The sequence below is a fragment of the Ambystoma mexicanum genome, chromosome 13 (assembly GCF_040938575.1).
Source record: "Ambystoma mexicanum isolate Mex_15411 chromosome 13, UKY_AmexF1_1, whole genome shotgun sequence".
NCBI classification, from domain to species: domain Eukaryota; kingdom Metazoa; phylum Chordata; class Amphibia; order Caudata; family Ambystomatidae; genus Ambystoma; species Ambystoma mexicanum.
Genome location: NC_090938.1, coordinates 437,889,372 through 437,912,954, shown reverse-complemented (window position 1 = coordinate 437,912,954; position 23,583 = coordinate 437,889,372). Strand labels below are relative to the sequence as shown.

At 45.4% G+C, this 23,583-nt stretch overlaps 1 protein-coding gene across 7 annotated transcripts in view; it reads left to right on the top strand.

Annotated features, from left to right (window-relative positions):
* RDM1 (RAD52 motif containing 1) overlaps positions 1-23,583 on the top strand; it is a 589,841-nt gene that overhangs the window by 229,143 nt on the left and 337,115 nt on the right. For 6 of the 7 annotated variants that reach the window (XM_069634051.1, XM_069634052.1, XM_069634050.1 and 3 more), the window contains exon 5: positions 10,909-11,007. The exons of the other annotated variant lie outside the window; for it this stretch is intronic. In XM_069634051.1, the coding sequence (XP_069490152.1) occupies positions 10,909-11,007 (99 nt within the window). The remainder of the gene's footprint in view (positions 1-10,908; positions 11,008-23,583) is intronic. 7 annotated transcript variants of the gene reach the window in all.

Genomic DNA, 23,583 nt, shown 5'->3' with positions numbered 1-23,583 from the left:
GGGGGAAGAGGGGACACCTGGGTGGACCCACACTGCCAATTCACGTGTAGGACTCCCTGCGCACCCCCGAAATACACGTTCCCCGCTCTGACAGCAAAATCGCGTGTGAAACTTCCCGCGCACCCCTGAAATACACGTACCCAGGCCAATCGCGTGTGAAACTTCCCGCGCACCCCAGATTTACACGTATCCCGCTCGCCCAAGGCCAATCGCTTGTGAAACTTCACGCGAACCCCTGAAATACACGTACCCTGCTCGCCCAAGGCCTATCGCGTGTGAAACTTCACGCGAACCCCTGAAATACACGTACCCCGCTCGCCCAAGGCCTATCGCGTGTGAAACTTCCCGCACCCCCCCAAAATACACGCACATGCTATTTTTCACACAGCGGGTGTCAGTGTTTGTCGCGTACCCCTTTGCACGTCATTTGTCCTAGTGGGCCACAGTATGAGACATTCATCATGGCTGTATATACGTCCTTTTTGTTAGCGCACATTTTGGCGCACATTTCTTTCATGCGCAGGGACGCTACCGCCTGCCTTCGTGTGGCGGACGTGTTTAGGCCTGTGCGCCTCTTTGCCCGTGCGCTGGTTTGCCCTATTCGATTCCATGAATACGTGTTGTAGGCGAGCGTGTGGGCGTTCCACGCACTTGCCTCCTGTACTTCCCCGTGACGCCCTCATTTTCACGCATTGTTCCCCATTCCGCGTGTCACGCCCCGTGTTACGCCTACTTGTATTGTGTGCACCGCGCTATGTGCGCTTTCGCTGTGCGCTTGGCGCACACGGTTTGAAGACGTGTGCGCCAGCGTGCGCCACTCAGTATTTTGGCGCACATCCTGGGATTTCCTCACGCGCAGACTTACATGAATCGCTGTGTGTGGGTTTCGCTGCGATTTTCGCACTGGCGCTGCGATTCGCACGCTTGCGCCGAAAATTTCAGCACACATTATTTCCATGAATTGACCCGCTAACCTTTTCCGGGTTTGCCTTTTATGCTTGGCTATTTTTGTGAAACATTTCTAGTAGAAACACTTTCTCCATTGCCTAATAAATTCAAATAATAACTAGGGACTATCAAGGAACAGTCTCCAAAACTCTTACAGCTAGACCAGGAGAAGGGAATCATTCTCCTGGTCGAAGTGCATTTGGTAAATTGGACCTTATTGCAAGAGACTGCTGTTAAGTCAGCCTAAGACTGGATTGTTTCATCAGGAGAAAGGAGTCCTTCTACTAGCAGCTTTGATAAGAAGTTAATTGAATACTTTTTGGTTTATTTCTTAATGGTAGGGATAGAGCAGTTGGTTTTGACAGAGGAGGGTATTTGGGTGTTTGACTTGCATCCTGACAAGCACCTGAGTAATTCTGTGTTGAAGTAGGGAAATCCCCTCTAGGAATAGGGAGAGACCGGTTCTTTTCTCTATTTGGATAAATGTCTATAGCCAAAATGATAACGCTTCGCCAGCCTCCTTATTCTATCAAGCTACAATATCCAGGAGCTGATTTAAGCTCCTACTATCCAATCTTAAATTTTATCCCTACATGTGATGCCTTACGCACTTGTGGCATGAGGATGAATTGGCTGTGTTGGGATTGTGAGAGTTTATTGGAGGAAGTGTTGAGTTCTGCTGTTTAGTGTCTGTGTGGGGGGATTACAGGTGGTGTGTGTTTGTGTGTGTGGCATAGTTGTTTTGTGTCTGGTAGGTTAGCAGAAGTATGGAGCGTTTTAGTATGGGTTAGTGGGGCAAAGAGTGCAATCCTCATCACTGGGTTAATTTGCAGTCGCACAGGTAGCTTTTGGATTAACTGAAACCCAGTGTGTCATGGTCAGCTATGTTTGGCCTATCTTTGACCATGGCCTATGGCTTGCAAGTTAGTTGGCATATTAAACAATCATCTTTTTACTGCTGTTCTGAAGTTCAGGTGTTCCTTTTAATGTGTGCATTGCCTTGGGAAGTGAGTTGAAGAGTTTTGTTGAGATGCTTGAAAATCTAATCCACCGTATCTCATTTCCGAACAGTGTTTTGGTTCAACACCTATGTTGTTGCTAGACCTTATATTGAGTATTTGGAGGGGTATTGCTGCAGAGTTCTGGATTCGTTGTAGTTTTATGGTGAGGCAGTGGGGCATGCCAAGGTAGATCCTGTTGGTATTGTTTATTCTTGATATGACAAGTGAGATAATGGTTAGCGTTCTGTGTGGAAAAGTGAGAAAGGGTAATATCCATCTGCTAGCTTGTAGGTGAAAGAAGCATTTTTTCACTGCTGCATTAACTTGAGGTTCCATTTTTAGCTCATTGTCCATCAGGATTTCAAGATTTGTAACCACATAGGAGGCCTCTGGCCTGGTGCTGATTTCCGTAAACCATGCTATGGGTGGTTGGATAAGAAGGGTTGTTGGTCGTTGATCATGAGTTCAGTTTTTATCAGGGTTGAGTTTAAGGCTAATTTATGAGAGGGTTTGGTCTGTGTCCTTGCTGGTGGCGATTTGCAGATTTAAGTGTCGTCTGGGTAGCATATAAGCTTGTGTTTGAGTTTCATGAGAGGAGCCATGTAAATGTGTTTAAGATTCTTGCTGGAAGCCTGTGTACCGTGGTCCCAAAATCATCCTTCACAAAAAGCTCTTCCTCTTCCTGCCCTGGGGAATCCTGCTCTGTGACTGCTGATCCAGCAAGAGCAACTGAATAGTCATGCGCTGCTGCCCTGTGTCTCTGGTTGAGCCCAAACATTGTTTTTCCTGCTGTTCATCTGTACCTGCTCTGTTGTGGCACTCCTTAGCCTGGACCGCTGCAGCTGTTGTTTGTTGTGGCACCCTCCAGTGTCCATTCCTGCAGTCCTTTTTCTCGACCAGTGCATCATTAGTCCCTCTTGAAGGACCAATAGTGCAAGATTCTATTTCTGCGGTTGTCTTCTTATTCATCCTTAAGAGCTACCTTCTGAGAACCTGCTGTCCTCCCCTGCATCAGTGGGGGCAATCCGCTGTGCCCAGGGGCTTGTGCACAGTTTTTGGAAAAACTTCATTTTTCAGTAAGTCAAACTCAACTCTGTACCCTTGCATTGTGGACAGTTTTTGGTGCTCAGCAGCCTTTTCTGCATCCTTCGGACCTCAAATCCGTTTTTTTGCTATCTTCTGTACCCTGGAACTTCATGTTAAGACCTTCGCGGTACAGCCACTGCAGCTCGGTCTACTTCTGACCTTGCAGTTAATCTCTGCAACCTTCCATCTCCTAGTCCCTGGGCCTGGATCTTCTCTGGTGGGTTGCCTCTTCTGTAGTGTCCCTCCAGACTATGTACCTTGTATCAAGGGGTAGTGGCAATTCTTTAAAAATTTCAAACCAGTTTTGGAGGATTGCCTGCAAGGTTTTTATTTCCCCAGCTTAAAGTACATGAGGCTATTCAATTTAACCAAATAGTTCATATTTGCTCAGCATATCAAAAAAGTGTAAATTAGCATTAAGGCATAGATTTCACCACTTCTTCAAACCGTGTAAAGTTCTTAAGCACATTTTAGGGAGGCTATGTTAAGTATAATATGATATTTTATAGCATGCTAGCTGGGTTGGATGCGGTCTCTGTATACTTCTACCCTCCAGAAGCATCATCAGACTGGACCCTATTTTGGGATGTTAAAAAGGGGTAACATCCCAGAATTTACTAGAGAACTGCACACAGAATATCTGCTCTAAGAAAGCAACACATGGAGCTGAACACGTGTTTGATTTCATAGGTCACTAATTAAATCCAAAATGAGCTTTAAGATAAACGTACATTATCATGAAAAAATACTTGCTCTTTCATCTTAAAATGTATTTGAAATACATGAATAATGAATGCTCATTGGTAGAGGGATGTTTTGACTACAAAGCAGCAAGGCCACCAGTAGTGGTAGAAGGCTGCTGTACAATACCTTAATCTGTTAATAGTGAATGGAGACACAATAACTTTGTAACAGGAAGAAGTGGATCAGGTACTATCCTCTTGGCTGATTAGAAATAGAGGAAATGTGAAAGAAGCTGTAGGGAGTTGTAACCACTTGACTGTAATCTAAGGAAAGAAGCTGGGCAGTATATAGACTTGAATGCACGTGGCCAGTATATACAAGAGTAAAAGAACCCCAAAGCTATTATCTTAACTCTCCTGCAACTGCTAGATTAGATTATTACAAGAGGGGAATTCCCAAGTGTGACATAGATAAATATGTATGCCCTATATATGCATGTTTATCCCAACCAACCCTTGGCTTTGAATAAATGTAGTCTCGCCCTTCATAAAGCTTAATTGCATGAGTTTTGCGTTTTGTTGATTTGCCACAATAGTCAGGTTGTTTTTTCTCCTGAGATTTTTGCCTAATGATAGATGCTTCCTCCACCATGACTTTCTCGTTGGAGGTCCCAATTCTGCATGTGAAAGGTTAAAGAGGGAGGGGACATGATTATTTTCACATGCAATACTGTATGTACAGCTACATAAGTGATCGTAACCCCATAAATCTGTAAATCATGAAGTCCATTCGCCCTATATCTTGTGAAAAGAAATGTTACTCCCATTGTACAAATAATTGGCAAAATTGTACTGTATCAGATATATTTCTGAGGCTTGTGGATCTGCTTAGATCACATGCTATGCATAGGCCGACATCTAGTGGTAGCCGCGTAGTATTACATTTTTTGTTTTCGAAACTCAAAAGGGGACTTTGACAGGGCGTGCCAGTAATACTATCCCTAGTGTGACGTCCACTGTGCCCATGGTCCTTTACACGTCGAGGGCCCTCCGATTGCAAAATGCGTCCGACTGCGATGGCGGAAAAAAGCAAAGTTCCTACACCTACCCGCTCAGACTGATGCGGTTAGTTGGAAAAAGTTTAAAATGTAGTGTTTATTTCTGTCCTTTCGATGACCGTACACTGCAAGATCTCCGGCAATGGCTTTCACTGACAATATCATCTGTCAACGACAATGACCGTCTCGACGAACTTTTCCTGCAGCCGATCTAGGCCCCCAGTGGGCCTTGGCCCCTACAGTAGGGAGCCTGAGGGAGGTCATATTGCATCTCACTTAAAGAATGCATGTTCACCTATACTTCCTTGTATTCAGCCAGGCTGCCATCTTTCTACACAATGGAGAATACTCCTTTTAAATGATGTTCTTCCTGTAACAGGAAGTTTCCCTGAAAGGAGTCACACCGAGTGCCTCCCTAGGGAACACACCGAAAAACAGTGAAAGTCCTGCAAACTGTTTAGGTGTAAAACTTTAAAGGACCAAAAAACTAAAAGCTGGTACCACCACGCCATGCAGGCTGAGGCCGCCATGGACTTCGAGGGAGCCTACTGAGATGGCAGCATCAGTGCCCTCAGTGACGCTGAGGGCGATCGGGACCCGATGGATTCCAGTGTGCACGCCCCGGACTCCCAACAGGCAGGCCGGCGGTTCTGCTATGGAGACGGCACCCGGCGGCTGAAGCACCTCCATGACACGACAAACTATACACATCCCCCAGGGCCGACAATCAACTCTAATTGTCAACCGATAGGCCACATGCGGTGTCAAGCGGGAGGTCCGAAAAGTCCCTGTCCTCTGGGCCATTGCGGTCGAGATCGTTACATGACAGGCCCCCGAAACTGATGCCAAATTCTGTTTCCGACACAGCGACCAAACCAGGAAAGTCCTCTGGGTCCAACGAACGGGCGTCGAAAGACATGTCGACGGCCCCTACAAAAAATTCCAAAATGAGCAAGTTAATTAAGAAACACGCCCCGAGACCCTGTCCAAGACAAGAACGTCAAGAAACTTGGTTCTCGACGCCCCAAGCCACAGATTCACAAGGTTCAAAGGTTAGTGATTAGGTAAAGACACCCTGTCAGGGGCAATGCATTACAAATAGCCAGCTGCACCAGAGCCACTGCCTACACCTACCCGCTCAGTGTTGCCAAGCACCTCACAGTGGACCCTGGAACAGTTCGATGAAGTCTTGAGGAGAATGTCTAGTTTCGTCAAATTATTTGAGCAACACACACAACAACTTACCAGCCCCCACGGGCCCCCTCAAAGCGATACAGCAAACAAACAGCCTGACGTCATGAGAGCCTGCCTGGATGCAACACAAATGTATACCCTGATCCAACAAGACGGGGCACAAGAAGCATTTTATTACGACACTCAAGGCTCACAGGACCCAGGCTCATTTACATACCCAGATGACCAAAGGGACACAGGGGACATAGATCAGTACTATGACGATGATGTATAAATCATCCAATCCCCAGACCATACCGACCAACCAGTGGCTGACTCCCCGGTACACAACCAGCTGCAATATAGGTCAGATTAATGACCTAATCTTAAAGGCTGCAGAACACTTTAAGATAGATACCCAAGAAGCTCAAGTCGATAAAGGCTTCGTAGACGACATCCTTGGGCACAGTTCATCCCACTACTTCAATGTGTGCAAAAGCGGATTCAACCTTCTTTGCTTACCCCCAACCTGACCAGGGCAGTTAATCCATGCATCAAAAAGATGTTTAGGCCAGCCCCTTCAAAACCGTTGAATATCGGGGGATAGCTAAAGCCCAATTCTCTTGTGTTGACCACCTCAAGGAAGAGAGTGGCACTCCCTTGGCCTCCGCCGAAGTTCCTCCGGACAAGGAGAGAAAAACAATGTACACTTTAGATAGGAAACTGGCTTCCTCATCCGCCTACCAGGTGAGGATAGCCAACAACACCACACTACTGTGCAGTTACAATTGTCACAAATGGGAGCAATTAGATTCAGTCCCAGAATTTTTAAAGATGCAACTAGTCCAAACAGTCGCTTAAGGGAGACAAGTTGCAAGCTGCATCCTTAAAAATAATTTAGACGCAGCAGACAATGCAGGGCGGATTGTGGAAGAGGGTACTGTAAGGATTGCATGGTATCAAGAATGGACAGACACAAGTGCTCACAGTTCAGGGGTGTTTATTAAACTGTATAGTAGGGTGAAAAAATGCCTAATCTAAGCCTAAATCTAAGATAGGAGCAAGCTACGACCATCAAATCAAAATAAGGTCGGTCCCAGTGGCGTCCGGTCAAATAAAAAGCCTATGCTAAGGAAAACATATTGCCAATCCTTAAGCTAAATACAAGAGTGTGGGATAGGGCTCATGAGAAATAAAGTGTTCACAAATAATGTCAGGATGCGGTAGTCGTGGTCTCCCTTCCCCACCTTATGAGCACGGGACAAGGTGGGACTCTGGAACACAGCACACGCTCGAGCTTTCCAAGTACGAGACGCCAATTCAGTTTTCGGCCATCAGGATCTTCGATGGCCAAGTCTCTAGCTCTATAAAAAGTTCCTTGCCTTCTAGGGCCTGATGTATTCAAAATACCAACAAACAAACGTTCCTGTTCCTATACATGTTGGGTGATGATTTCTCACCCCTGGATTCCCTTCTTCTGGGCTCAGATTCCCCAAACAGTTCTTAGCTATATCAGGACCTTCGGATGTTAGCTTTCTGGCTTCCGATGGCCTGATAAATTTAAAAATAATAAACAAAAAAGTTACTTTCAAATTTACGTTGAGGTGATGATTCTTCACCCCTGGGTCCCCCTCTTCTGGGTGAAGACCCCTCTTGAATATCAGCCTCCCGCCCGTCTGATTCACTCTGGCTTAAATATAAAATGATTTCTTCTTTGCATTCACTTGTTGTTGGGGTGTGAGTTTCTCATGCCCGGATCCCACTCTTCCCGGTGCAGATCCTTCTCAATTGTTTGCCTCCCTGGGTCGGGTTTACTATGGCTTTCAACACAATCTCCTCTGCTTACATTCTTGAATCTTAATGTCTTTTCAAACAGTTCAAGATAGACTGCTCTCGGCCAGGTTCACTCTTGTCAACACACTGTTCTTTGGGACTTTAGACTTTGCCCCTTTCCATCGGTGTCCCTCCTTCGGGTTCACTCTTGCCAATCTCACAGTTCCTTCTACTTTCTTTTGATATAGGATTCACTTCCCTTATTCACGTTCATCTGCTGGTCAAAGACTTTCAACTGTACCAAGGATTTTACTAGAACCCTGTATGAACACTACAACCCTCTTCTCGCCCTTCCCAATGCCTTCTGGTATTAGTAGTTTCAACAGTCGGGTAATCGCCTAGAGTTTCTCGAGTGAGCACCCACATGGTGCCTGGCTCACCTGCAGCTGGCTTTCCCCTTTCATAATAACAGTTCTTTGTATGTTTTGCAATTGCCCGTTTGCTACTTTAGTTTAACACAGTTTGGTTTCGTTATCGGTCCTCCCTCGACTCACCAGCAGTGATGAACCTCTGGGCTTTCTTCGTATCAGGAGTCAAGGCCAGTACCACAGTAGCAGGCGCCTCCCTCTGTCCTGCTTAACAAAGGGACTCCCAGGACCCCCCTTGTTATGTGCATATTTTAACTAACTTTGGGTCTCGCCCTAAGTTAATTGGGGGAATCCAGATGTGGAACCCTTGATTACTATTCTTAGAGAGGCACAGCTCCAGCCTACTGATGAGGTCCAACCAGACCAAAAAACGTGTCTGGGGTTGCTGTTGGTACTCTTGTTCAGAGGATAATTGTCTAGCTTTTTTGGTGCTGGACTGCCCCACGTCAGGTCAAAGACTGATATGTTTTGGATATTTCTCCTCTGTGAAAGATCGTGAGCTAAAGACTATTGTAACTAGGACTAATGTCTGGCAGAGGGACACCCAGGACCCCCCTTGTTATATGTTTATCAGCATAGGCATGCTCTGTGTGCTTTGGCATCTTCTGCAGCACACTTGGGCTATTGTTCACGGTCTTACGATTCCTTCCACAAAGATTTCACAGGCCTTGGTCGGAAAGGACAAGGTCGCTTACTTCCTTGTCACCCTCTCCGTTCGCGGCCTCTTTCTCCTCCTCTTGAACTGCTGTGCCTGGCTAGCTGTTAATTGTGCATTCTGCTTTGCTCGTGTGGTGCTCTCTTGCTCCACCTTTTATCCCTTTGGGGAAGGGAAAGGGCCATCGGGTGTGTGTGATTCTGGTCAATTGCCTGACCCTTGTGTTGAGACCCATCAGGTAAACGGCTCTGGTGTTTGTTCGTCGTCTTTCATGATGTGCGAAGAGTTGGAAAAGAGGTGGGGTGGGGTGTAGAGTGTTTGAATATCCTACGGGGTAAGATTGGTAAAAGGTGTTATAAGAAGGGGGATACTGCGCCACATCCGTCGGTGTCCCACTTCCACGCACCCCCATTCAGGTAATCCTCCCTTACTGGTCTACCCCCAGGAACTGGATCCAATAGCGATAGCCGTGTCCAGGCCACCTGTATGAGAGATCCCTGGGGATTTGCATGTGAAACACCTTCAGGTTCCGGATTCAAATTGGAGCCACAGGCCACTCTTTTGAACATGCCCATTGAGCCCAACTCTTTATTCGGCAAAGCGGTCCAAGGTGCTCCAAAGAGCACCAAAGAAGAATACGAGACCCTCAAGTCCCAGGGCCAACTCACAAATAAACCATTTGTGCAGAGAAGAGCTTCCAAAACCTGCCGGTTTAGAGGACGGAACTCCCAGTGGTCCTCCAACTACAAACAGGGACTTGGTTCATCATGGGGACAGGGGCTGTCCTCAAAACTACATTTTCAAAGAGGCCACAGTAGGTCCAGAAGTAGAGGTCGATTCTCCTCCTCAAGGGAGGGCTTCACCCCTCCATTGGCAATGACCCCCCGGTACAAGTCCCCTTCCATACCTCCCTGGTAGGAGGTTGTATCTCTCACTTTACCCATGAATGGGAGGGGATAACTTCGGACAAGTGGGTACTTTCCAACGTGGCGGGGGCTACTGCATAGAGCTACTGCAAACACCAGCCAGCCAACCACCCGCCAAGACAAAGACAAACTACGCAGGAAAAACAGCATATCCTACTAAAAGAGGTCAAGGCATTGCTGCTAAAGGACGCCATAGAAATCGTCCCGGCCAACCATGTAAACAAGGGTATCTATTCAACAAAAGACCCAACAATGCACCCTGTCTTAGACCTGCTCCCTGCGAACACCTATGTCAAGCCACACAAATTCTGCAAGACAACGCTACAAGAAGTAATCCTACTGCTAAAATGGGGACTACATGGCAACCCTGGGCATGAAAGATGCATACTTTCATATTTCAATGTGCCCTGCGCAAAGAAGATTCCTGCCCTTCAGAATAGCGAATCAACACTACCAATTCAAGTTGCTACCCTTCGGCATAGCCTCCGCTCCAACGGTATTCACCAAGGTACTAGCGTTAGTGGCAGCGCACCTACGCAGAGAATCAATCCCAGTGTACCATTATCTGGAAGACTGGCTGATAACGGGGGATTCCCATCAAATTTGCAAGCAAAGTACCCAAAGAACAATCAATCGGCTGTTCCAATTGGGATTCTCAATCGACGAGAAGAAATCATCTCATTGCAAGCAAAACCAAATAGTTGTAGAGCTAGCATAAAGATGGAAGAGGGCCTTATCTTCCCGTCAAATGAAAGAGTGCAAAACATACTGCTGCAAATACCTCTGTATCTAGCCGGTCGCTAAATAACCGTACGCAAAGCAATGCGCTTGCTCAGGATGATGGCTTCATGCATTTTCCTGGTTCCGCACGCACGGCTGCGCATGCGCTCAATGCAAGAGTGGTTAGCGAAACACTGGTCTCGGGGGAAGAGGTCGGTGGGATGATCTAGTGGTTGTTTCGCTAGTATTACTGGCACGCCTTGTCGACGTCCCTTTTTGACTTTTGAAAACAAAAAATGTAATACTCTGCGGCTAACACTAGATGTCGGCCTATGCATAGCATGTGAATCTAAGAAAATACAAGCATCAGAAATATGATTACGGTGAGTAATGTATCCCATAAAGATGTATTTTCCATGTTATAGCAAATCCCGTTAAACCTTTGTTTGTATTTTAGATCCTTTGGAGATTGCCATGATGACTGGGAAAATCCAGAAATTTGCTGTTCAGAAAGCTTTGTCTGATGCATTTCAGAAGATTCTTTTAGTGGTTTTGGGTAAGGCTATAAAAGTATTACAAGACAGACTATATTATGTTTTTGTGGACTGCTTTACTAATCTGTCTTCACTAGTTCTACAAAAGAACGCTGGTAATATAGTTAAGATAAATTAAAAGGACACCAAAGGCTCTGCATGTAGTAATTTTGTATGTGCAGGGAAAATGTGACATTTAAGAAAGTATGTTCCACAATCAAACTACAAATATTTTGAATAAGGCAGCAGTCCCTTCCATAAAACTATACTCCGTACAGAGAGAAGAGTGGTGGTGGTGTGGAGAGAAGAGAGTAGTAGTGAGGTAGAGCGTAGTAGGCGAGAGTAGAATGGGAGGGTGGAGTTGGATATTGGCGAGGAAGAGAGGAAAATTGGAGCAGGAAGAGCAAGGGAGAGAAAGGAGAGACTGTGGGTGGAATAGGAGGGAGGAAAGGAGTAGGAGAAAATCATGAGACACAGACGTAGGGAGAGGAAAAGGAGGGTGTGCAAGTTATGGACCAAGTGCGGACTGGCTATCTGAAAGGCATCCATCATTGCAGGCTACTACCTTTAGGGACATTAGGTCAGGGACCACCTAGGTTGTTCCCAGAGGGAGTTAGAAAGATGAATGCTATCTAGGCCATCACATTCAGGCAGATGGTAGGGGATTACTGATCTCTAGTGATAAGTTTGGGGCTGAGGAACAAATGGTCTAGTGTGTGTGAGATGGGGGGGGTCCATAGCGAGCACCTTGACAGACGTATGGACTAGATCTCCCACATCTCCTGGCTAGGCTCATAAAGAAACATCAGGTGCATTGCGCTGGCACTTCAGGAGCCAAGCTGGTCTTCGCCGGTCCCGCCTGCTGTAATGTCAGCTTCCAGGACCTTTTACTGCATCTAGGGATAGGTGTATTGCAAGGTAGAACGCTGCTACATTAGCTTTTGTATTTAACTGCAAAGCGCTATATTTGTGAGGAATAACATTTGTATGTAGACTAGAAGTGCGCGATTAGTCGTAAGCAAATTGAATTTTGCTTTGGTGATCTGACAGGATCCTGCGTCGTTACACATGTAGGCTGTGAATTCTTTAAAGCAGCCGCGTAACTTCATAGCCCGGAACTCGCATCATATTACTGTAAAACCTTTTGTGTGCATTTTGATTTGCTTCTGGGTATCTCCACTTTCAGGCCAAACAACATCCTAGGCACTTTGTGTGGGTATCTTACTCAGACGTAGGGACTAAATTTCCCACATCTCCCGGCTAGACTGGTAAAGAAACGTCCGGTGCTTCAGCGCGGCGCTTCAGGAGCCAAGCCAGTCTTTGCCGTCCTCGACGCTGAGACCCCTCACCCCATCTCTCCCGGCAGTGACAGCGTCCAGGAGGTAAGAATGGGACCCAGGATGGCGCTGATACATATGCTTGACTCCCTACGCTGCCACCAGTTAGCGACCGTTCAACAATATGTCCATAAAGTCATGGAAGGGAAAAGACTGCTACGCCCCGACTCTGTACATTCAGCTCAATCAATATCAAGGGCAGGGTACATAGGGAACCTAAGTTGGAATACAATAAGAATTCCACACACACTGAGTAGCTAAACAGGGAAGGGAAAAGCGACAAGGAGTTAAGTTTGTTTCTTGAACACAAGATCTCTGAACAAGCATGCTCAGAGTATTCATGACCTCATCACAGAGGACGATATTGATATGTTATGTCTCACTGAGACATGGCTTCAAGACCCATGTGACCTCACCATAGAAAAAGCTGTACAAGATGGCTACACAATCTTTCATAAAGATAGAGAACAGGGCCAAGGTGGGAGGGGTGGTGGCCTTAGTCAGGAAAGACTTCATATGTTCCCCTCCACCATACAGTGTCAGGGTTGTAAAATCTTACATCTAAAGCATACCCCGTCGAGTAATAACTGCATCAATGTGATCATAGTTTATCGACCCCCTTCCCTGACATCAGACTTTAATGAGGAAATCACCCAACAGTTAAATAATCTGAAAGGCCAAATACTGCCATGTTACTGGTGGGGGATTTCAATAGGTGGAGAGTTTACACTAAAGATAAGGAAGCAATTAAACTAGAAAAAAGTGTTTAACAGCATTGACTTCAAGGTGATCAACATACAGCCCAAAAATGCCAACGGAAATCAATTAGACTGGTTGGTTACATGTAATCTTGAGACCCGAATGGAAGAAACTAAATCATGTATCTGGTCCGACCATTGCAAAGTGAACTTTGCTCTATTAATACCTAAGCCCCAACCCAAAAGGAGTGACGAGCATAAAAAGACTGAGTAGAAATTTCAAGAATATCTCCACAGCTTAATTAGAACATTGCCTAGACAACATCCTTATGCGAAGAAACAGTCCATACCTATAACTCACAGGTCCAGGAGGTCTTAGACCTGCTGGCTCCCATAAAGAACAAGTTAGTCTGGGAAAATAAAGGCCATCAATCCTACATTAATACCGAGCTGTCAAAGCTTAAACAAGAAAAAAGGAGGGAGAGCATCTGGCTAAAGAAACCCTCAAAAATAACCAGGACAAATGGAAGGATATCGAAAAAGTCTATAAAGAAAACATTATTGAAGCAAAAAATAATTGTTTACAATGTCCAGATTGCTTCCGCAACCAACTCGACAGGTAAACTCTTTGAGATCCTAAAGTCAGTGGAAAAACCTAAAACCCCGACACCACCTTTCCAGCCATCTTTGGAAGACTGTGAAAAAATACAGGAGGCCTTTTTTCACAAAATAATAAAGGCCAGGGAGGTAATGAGACAAAACAAGACCAACCAAGCCCTGCTAGACCAGCCCTCCCACGGAATACCCAGGAAAGCTTTGTATTTAAGCCTATTACAACTGAGGACATTGAGGGGATTACAACTAGCGTCCATGAAGCCAACCTCCTGCGCGGAGAACCTATTCCCTTCTAAAATGATAATGGAGAAAATAAAGTTATTTGCCCCTCTGTTCACCAGGATGATGAATGCATCATTTAGAGAGGGACGATACCCAAGAGTATTAAAACAGTTACTGTCACTCCCCTGCTAAAAAAAAAACAGGACTAGATCAGAAGGATCCTGGTAACTTCCAGCCTATTACAAACTGTAATTTTCTATTAAAAATCATGGACAACGTGGCCACGGCCCAACTGCAATCCTTTGTAGAGGCAAACAACATCTTGCACAGACAACAGTCAGGATTTAGGGCAGCGCACAGCACCGAGACAGCGATGCTGGACTTATAATCCCACATGCTAAGCATTTTTGACAAGGGAAAATCCGCCTACTAGTGCTATTAGATTAAGCGCAGCATTTGATCTCCTCGATCTCCAACAGCTACAATGGGCTCTGTAAAACTTGGGTAACTGCTCAACGGAGGCAACCAGATGGGTGGCTTCATTCTTAACAAAGAGAAGAACAAAAATCCACTGGGGGGGACACACTCTCTAGTGAGAGGCCCATTTACTGTGGCGTACCCCAGGGTGCAAGTCTGTCACCACTGCTGTTCAACCTATACCTCAGGTGTCTCTGCATAGTGCTCGATAATATCAGAGCTTTTTTCATCAACTATGCAGATGACACCCAGCTGGTGGTGGAATTGAGTGGTTGTTACGCTAGTGACTGCTCCACAGTGGCAGCCCTCCATAACATCATTGAAACATGAATGGAAAAACACTGGATGTGTCTCAATGCAAACAAAACTGAGCGCATGATTTTTGGCTCCTCGCAAGCCCGATCCAAATTAAGCCATGAATATCAATCGTTTAACATCAAAGACTCACCCTTTACAGTAGTAGGTAAAGTGAAGACCCTGTGGATCTTCATGGAAGCCTCGTTGGGTGCTGAAGTTCAGAGCACCTATATTAACAAACAAAACCTGAGGGTAACAGCGCCACCATAGCAAGGGCCACCATTCTATCTAGGCTCGACTATGGCAATGCACTCCTACTGGGTGCAAGTAAGGGATGCATAGCAAAATGTCAGACCTTGCAAAATGGCTCAGTCAGAATAATAAAAAAGAAAGCAAGGAGAGACCACATCACAGAGGACAGAAAAAAAGCCCTCCACTGGTTGTCAGTGGAGGACAGAATTCTCTTTAAGAGTATGACCATGGTACAGAGATGCCTCTTTGGGCAGGCGCCCACCTACCTTAAAGAGAAAACAAGCCTCTATGTTCCAACGCGATCATTAAGATCTGAGGCTCTGGGCCAGATTTTGTCCCTCCACAAAAAGAGTGTGGATTGGGCCGTGCCTTTCAGGTGATAGCAGCCCAGAAATGAAATAGCCTCCCAAATCAGCTCAGGCACAAGAAGAATTATCAAGCCTTTAGGAAGGGGCTGAAAACTCACCTGTTTAGGTGACAGTATACGATCCAGAATCAGGGCCTATTATTAGTTAGATAACCATGTCCATTTTATATGTTTTTTTAAAAAATATCTTTATTGGTTTTTCAACAATTAGTGACCGACAAGGAATATAGATAAATCAATGCAATATGCACAACCCAAAAAAAACAACATAACATAACATTCCCAACTTTCCCGCCCCACCCCCCTCCGTCCAAGACCTCAGGTACATCAGTTTTATCCTTCTGGACCTCGCGTTGGGCCAGGACTGTCCATACTGACCGATGTGCTATCTGGGGCCACAGGGTGGAGCAGTGGCACTGTCAACGCCACCCAACGGAGTAGTTCATCACTGGAGTCCAGCCTCTGTACCTGAATCGCTGTCTCCCAAGCTTGCGGTCTCAGCGGCAATCCATCTTTTGAGATCATCCCACCAAAGAGCCTCGCTTAGGCCTCCGGCGCTTTTCCATCCCATGGCTATGCGTCTTTTCGCAGTGATGTATATCAAGTCTTTGAGTTTATTTAGGGGCTTATTCTTACTGTCTCGTTTATACCTTCCCAGAATACAGGCTGTTGGTTCGTGAATTTCCAATTCAATCTCCGCGTTTGCAACCCTCTCCTTCACCTGGGCCCAGAACCTCTGGACCGTCGGGCAGCCCCAGAACATGTGAGTCATTCCTGCCCTTGGCTCATTGCATTTGGGGCATATCTGGGTTGTGGCTCCTTTGAACCTTGATATGGCATCAGGTGTGAGGTAGGCTCTGTTGGTAATGTACAGTTGGATGAGTTGGAGACGGGCATTTCTAGAGATTTTCTTATGGTAGTGCGTTACTCCCTCCCATGCTTTGTCCTCAAATTCAAGGCCTAATTCCCTCTCCTACCGCTCTCTGCATTTAAGTTCTTTTTTGGTGGTGCCCTGCAGTAGGGCTTCGTATAGTCTGGAGGTTGCGTGGCCCCCCTCAGCAGTGTCCAACATCGACTCAATGATATCGTTCTCCATGATTTGGTTGGTGGCCTCCGGCCATCTGTCCTTCATGGCCTGTGTCACTGCTCTGTGGAGCAGGAACTGGCCTGTGGGCAGGCCTGTGGACTCGCTGAGGTCACTAAATGTCATGAGCTCCTGTTCGTACATGAGGTCTCCTAATACTGCCACCCCATAGGGTTCCCACTGAGTGCGTATTTCTGTGTGTCCCCATGAGAGTTTAGCCATGACTGCCGCAATTGGGATCTGCGGGGAATATGGGTCTGTCGCCCCCACTGATTTACATGCCCGCCTCCAGAGCTGGGATCCAAGTCTGACCAGGTATGGGTAATGTCTCAGGGCCCCCTTGTCAACCCATAGTAAGTCTCGGAGCAACCGACGAGGCAGAGCTGGTTGGAGGAGTCGGGTGTCAGAAGTCCATTTTATATGTTAGTCCCCGCGTCTATATGTTCTGCGCCCCGATGCCTGTGGGCTTACGGCGCATTATAAACACACAAATAAATAAATAAAAAAATATATAAAAAATAAATCTTGAACAGTCTTGATGGCAGATAAAGAATTTAAAAATTTAAAAATGCATTTTCCCCACAACATGGGGGTGGTGTCCTCTTACAATAGCACAACACACTCTGTAAAGAGATGCTGCTTGAGGCCGAATGGTTAGCAATGGAGGTTTAACTTAGATTCTGGCACAATTTTATTAAAGTGCCTCAACCAACATGTGCTCTCCTTCAGGGCGGTGATGCTTTTAGTAATTTTGGTCCATCAATATCCAGAGGAAGGGAAACAATGATCCAGGGCCTGCAGCTGTTCCCCTCCCTTTTGTATCGTATTTCTAAGGCCTCTGGCCTTCTCCATCCTGTTTGGCTCCGATTTTAGCCATGAATCTGTAAAAGCTTGAAGGCACAGTAGCCCTTAAATACTTTAATGTTTCAGCAGACTCAGTTATGTATTCGCCATCTGGCTGCATCGTTTGCAAACAAACGTAGAGGCACCTGCATTGTATTGATTCTTGGGTTGTCTGCGTTTGCCCTAAAAAGACTGTTAATGGTATATGAAGTGGATAAATGAGACGGTGCCAGAATAAGTTCTGATAGACCTCTCTATTGCAAACGGGACAGAAAGTGCCCCACCTCTGCTCAGACTAACTCGTTCCTATTGCATCACCATGGAACGTAGAAAACAAATGAGGGGCCCATCTGTCCCCTCATGGTCTAAAAATCCCCAAAGAATGTGCCTACGAGCTGACTCAAAGGCAGATTGGCAAAAACAAGGAACAGACTTCCCCCTCCCATGGCAACATATTTTGATAAATGTTTGGCATCCCCAATACCCTCAACCACCACTGTCCCTCCTCCACCCCTCAACCTCAGGCTGGATACAATACTCCCTTCTCTAGACCCCACTCCTGGAATCCTGACAAGACAACCTTACCAAATATTTTACCAACAGCTGACAGAAGTGACATTGCTTGATCATTTCACAGGTCCAGTCTGTCCGCTTTCTTGTAAATGGTGACAATTTCCATGAGGGTAGATTAATTCTAATCTGAATAACATTGTCAAAATAATTTGATAAACATGGGGAGCAGACCTTTGGAATAGCCTTAAAGAGTTGATCCGGAAAGTCATCAAGTCCAGATGCCTTGCCTTATTTTTTTGATTTTTGATTTTTTTAACATGCCTTTATTTATGAACAAACAAACAAGTACAAACCACTTACACCATGTTATTACATTGTTTATTTATTTAATTTATAAAGCGTGCATACAACCCGGAGACATTGAGGCGCTGTTACAGGTACAAGTCAGGTAGACACGCTTGGGCATACAGAAGGTATTGGTGGAAAGAAGGGAGGGTAGGTAAAGTTTACATTTGGTTAAATAGACAGAGTATCATACATGTTGGTCGAGCTGTACATACGGAGGTAAGGTGTGGAAGAGGCTGACTTAATGGTAAGTGTGGGGGGTGTTGGGAGAAAAGCTTGAAAAGCTGAGCTTTGGGGGCTTTCTGAAAGATCCAGTAGGATTTCTCAGTCCTCAAGCAAGGGGGGAGGTCATTCCAGAGTTTGGCAGCATGGTAGGGGAAGCTGGCGCCTCCAGCTTTACATCTTCTCACTTTGGGTAGAAGGAGTCTGTCTGAATAGGGAGTCTTAGTGGGTCTAGAGGGGTTGGCTTTGGTGATTCTTTGTGTGAGGTATGGGGGCGCTGTATTCTAGAGGCGCTTGTAGGCAATGAATAATGTTTTGAATGTGATCTGTTCCTGGATGGGCAGCCAGTGAGATTCCCTACTGGCTTTGGAGATGTGTTCTCGTTTTGGGATTTTCAGTGCTGCTCTCAGGGTGTTATTCTGTATAACTTGAGTTTTTTTGTTTCCTGTGGAGGTGTCTGTAAATAGGACGTTCCAATACTCTAATTTAAAGCCAATGATGGCCTGGGCAATGGTGAGGCAATTGTTTTTAGTAAGAAAGGGTCTGGCTGCATTGAGACCTTTGGTAGCGTAAGCTGCTGAGGATGCAATGGCACTAACTTGTCTGGATAGGATGAGTGAGGCGTCAAGGTAGACTCTGAGTGTCTACTGAAGTTGAGACTGGAATCACACACTGGTCGATCTGAAAGGAGGTGTATTGACTGTTAAGGGACTTGCGGGCATTGGGTGTGCCGACAATTAGGATTTCTGTTGTGTCGCTGTTAAGGCAGAGGTGATTTGCTGCCATCCAAGCCTGAATAGTAGAATACATGTTGTTGAGAGTATTGGAGTCCTCTGTGTTATTAGCTGAGAGTGGGATCAGGATGTGTGTGTTATCAGCATAGTTGATGTAGGCTATGCCGAGGGAGTCTAAGATGTTGAAGAGAGGATAAATTGTCAGCGCATACCAATTCATATCCCAGCGATGTCGACATTCCTCCCCATTTTGATTACCTATCAGTTCGCAATTTCTCACAATTTTCCTGCCAACCAGTGTGTGCTGTCTCCCTCCCTTTTGTTCCTTTTTTGCTGTAATTGACCTTTCTTCAAACTTGAACCTTCCACATTTCCTGCATCAGAGTGTTCCATACTGTGATTCTCTCACTCCTTTCATGCATTCCCCTCTGTAGTGCTCTGTGCCACAATTCGCCAAGGACTACCGTCTTTGGTCTGCCCACCAGGCTTCCATTCTAGGGCCATCGGCCGATTTCCATGGCATGGCGATCCTACATCTCACCAACACACAGACCAAATCCTTCATCTTGGTGAGATGTGTGTCCTGCCTCCCTCCACTAGGGAACAGGTCGAGCAGACAGTGCTCCGGCGGCCACTCCTGCATTTGTATGGCTCCTCGCTTCATCCTTTTTGCTATATCTCCCCAGGATTTCTGGATTACTGTGCACCCTCAAACATGTGCATCAAATCCGCCCCTTCCGGTGTGCAGGTTTGATCCCCCTGTCCCACTATGACGGACAACCTATGTGGAGTTGTGTATGCTCTGTGCGACGTACAGTTGGGTGACTTTAAATCTTGCGCTCCTTGATACTTTTTTGGTGTAAAGCAGTACCCCCTATCATTCAGCGTCTGTGAGGTTTCTCCCTAAGTCTTCCTCTCATTTGCTACGTGACTTCAGCTCTGTTGTTCCCAAACTGCTCAGAAACAGTTCATATATTCTGGAAACCATGTGTCCCCCTTCTGCCACGTCATACATGGACCCTCATTACCTGGCGGTAAGTGAAAAACGATGCCGGTATAGGATTACCGCCATCGCTTACCACTAGGGCCGATTATGACCCGAGATAGCGCTAAGAACGGCAACGTAATCAACGGTGCCGTTAAAAGCACTAAGGGTGCGGGCACGCGACTCCTATGCCGGAAATACCGCCATGGCGCTAAGGTGTGAACTTCACAAGTCACGCGGACATGGAAATAACGCCGTTGTGAAGGCCGTAAAGTACCTTACCGCCATGGCGTTAATACCATTGCGGACCAACTGTAAATGGCCATGTGCAGTGTTCCCAGCTGCAACAGGTTGTGGGATGTTTTTATCCACGCATCCAAGCCCTACCTCAAAACTGTGCAGTACTGACATGGAAAACATCATGATGGCCAGAGCTTCCCAGAAAATGCACAGGGAAATGCATGAAGAATAGGCTGCCACTCATTTTTGCCGATGTTATGGGCACAGAAGGACACTGCCTAAAACCACCATTGGACTACCCACACAGTAGTCTGAAACCATTGGGAATGGCAATGCTGATTGCCAAAAGCAAACCCATAACTGTGGAGAATTCATTTTCCTAAATCCCAAAAAGGGGTGCAGTACCAGTACTCACCACTATCAGAAAGCCGGCGTTTTAAAACCACCAGATTTTACTTTTTTGTAGAAAACTGAATAAATGAACCCAAAACATGCCAAAGAAAGACTTACTGAGAGGTGGATCCAATGTAAAGTTATATTCTGAAGTGACTTGAAGGTTTATAACAAGACTGGCTGAGCTGTGGATTTCAGCAGTTTAAGTAAATTTGGACTGAAAGACACTAAAAATCTAAATGTTTAAAAGAAATGAGTGACCTATTTCTGAGTGTCACATAGGTTGCAATTGTTTAAATGTCATAGTTTTGAACTTAGAATCAGCATTCTAGCTGCATATGTAAACAATTGTCTTGACTTAAACTGGGGAACAAAAAGTGACATTTTATCTGAAACCTGGCTTAAGGAACTGAATTCTGCCCACCAGCCACCCCCATCAGGAGTGAAACTTGAGTCACAGCTGTGTTCCCAGGCCTATCTGCCTTTTGCTGGCCACACTAAGGATATGCCATCTCTCTGATAATTGAATTAAGGGGAGCCCCCACAGAATACAGGAGCTCTGAACAAAGCCCTGTCCTGACTCAGGCAAATGTTTTATTGGCGGCAGTCGTAAATGGAGCTTCCTCCTGGAAGTAAAGGGGAGGGGCACTGCCTGTGAGAGCAAGCTGGCTTGGCAGAACTGGAAAAACCAGAAATTCAACCTTGTGCTGGGGGAAACCACACCCCTTTGGGGCCAGAACATAACTCTAAAAAGATGAATAACTCCTAGAGCGGACATGTGAAAATTTTATAAATGATACCATAATTCTTGTGATTTTTCTGCCCACATTTTAAGAGGTTTTTAGAACCGGTGGTATGTTCAGGGGAGTTTTAGCGGAAAAGAGGATATTACTCAAAATGTGTGCATGTGAAAAATCTGACACTTCATCAACTAATGTCCATACTCCTTGCGCACATGTGTGTAAATTTGGGTTAATGTCCGGTATTGCAAACCAGTTAAAAAGTGCAAAATATTGCCATTTCTGAATGCAAGCTCTCAGGAAGAGCAGAGTTTGAACAGGGTATTCCTCCTGTAATGCATGATGGGGGCATATGATTTTAAAACAATATGTACCTCTGCAAATATGTATTTGGTTCAAATCTAGATTTGTGTGCAAGTTAACAGGAGGAGTGGACTTTCTGCAGGCTGTAAAATGACATCACTCTGACACAATTTAGCTCCCCCAATCAGGGGAGAAATGAAAGCTTGGCCAATGATAAGTGGAGAGGGGTAGGGTCTAGTGATGCTGCACACACACCCATTTTGAAAACACATAAAAGCAGACAGACAGGACAGATAGGGACCTTCAAATCCATTTGCAGCTGGAAGCTCTGCCGGAAAATCCATACTTTACCTCCCTCAACCTTCAGAGAGCAGACATAGAGACTTCAAATCTATCAAATATCCAGAACCAGAAACCTAGACCAGACCAGCAGAGCAGAGCTGATCCAGACCACTGTTAGCAGAACCAGAGAGAGCTGACCCAGATCACTGTGAAGTGCAGAGACCAGAGTCCAGTCTAAAACCTGACCAGATCCGTGGCGAGGCCCATTTAACTCAAGAATATAGTGCGAGTACCTAGAAAACTGTGCAGAACCAATCTCTTAGTTAAAATAATATAATCCAAGCTATTTATATCTAAGTAGAACTGCCTCCTAACTGTCACTTGTCATTTTCTAGTTGCAAACTGCACTTGTCTTTTTGAACTTTAAAATTTCAAATCTGAAAAACGACCTTTATTTAATCGCTCATATCTCCGTGACCGTTTGTGCTAGAGACTTGCAGTAACTTTCATCTGGAAGCTGAGATCCTAGGCTGTCCTAGGACCCCAAAACGATAGTGATAGTCCTTGTAGTTCCTCTGTAATCGCGCTCGGCGCATTCGTGTAAGAATCTGCTGCTGCTTGCCTTCCATTTGCCAGAAATTCGTTTAACCTGCTAGTTACTCCTAGATACTTGCTAAAGTGAGCCTGGACTAATATTGACTTGATTTCACTCACCCTGAACCTCCTAGAGGGAATTAAAAGCATTTTGGCATATTTTTTTCTTCATTTCCAGCACATTTAAAAGCATTTGGGCCTGTGTTTTCAACTTCTGTAGTCTAAGTTGCTGGGGTGAACTGAATCACATTTGATTGCATTTCTGAGAACTGTGTGCCTTCCTTCCATTTCCTTGCATTGCATAAAAGGGGGGGGGGGTGAATTGTCCAAGAAAGTGATTACATTGTCTTTTGCTGAAATCCTATCAAGTTATTTTCTGTACTGCATTTCATTCCACATTGCATCCATTGGAAACCATAAAAGTATTGTTACTATCTTATCCATCCTATAACCACTCATTAGTGATTATAAAGAAGTGTGCTAGTGCCAGATTCTCCGTTGTTAATCTTTATCTAATCAGATTAAGTGTGATATTCAATTATTAATTATTAAAAAAGTGTGATAGATATATATTGCTTTACTTCTCAAATAAACCTTTTAACTTGCAAAACAGAACTACTTCTTGGCTCAGTGGGGTCAGGGGGGTTCTGAGAGAGGGGTGTTATATAGGGGTAGTCATCCAGAACGCATGAACTGGACATAAAGATATATCAATAAGGGTTTTCATTCAGTATTATAGACTAGGCGTTGACTTAGCTGTAGTGTTGAATTGAATCCTCTTACAAATTGGGGGCTCGTGCCGGACGTTTGGGTTAGATCTACCATTTGTGCAGATTAATACAGCGTGCCAGCTGACCAGATACACATATCCGGTTGGATCACCACGCTGTGTTACGCTGTAAAGCACTCCTCAAAGGAACGCTCTTAGGAAAAGGTCTGTTTTGCAAAAATAAAATACAAACTTCTGTAAGTCAGGACAGAGACCAATCTCTAGAATGACGACCTTAGTAGACATGAAAATAGCCAGAGAGCACCTCTTACATAAACTATTTGTGA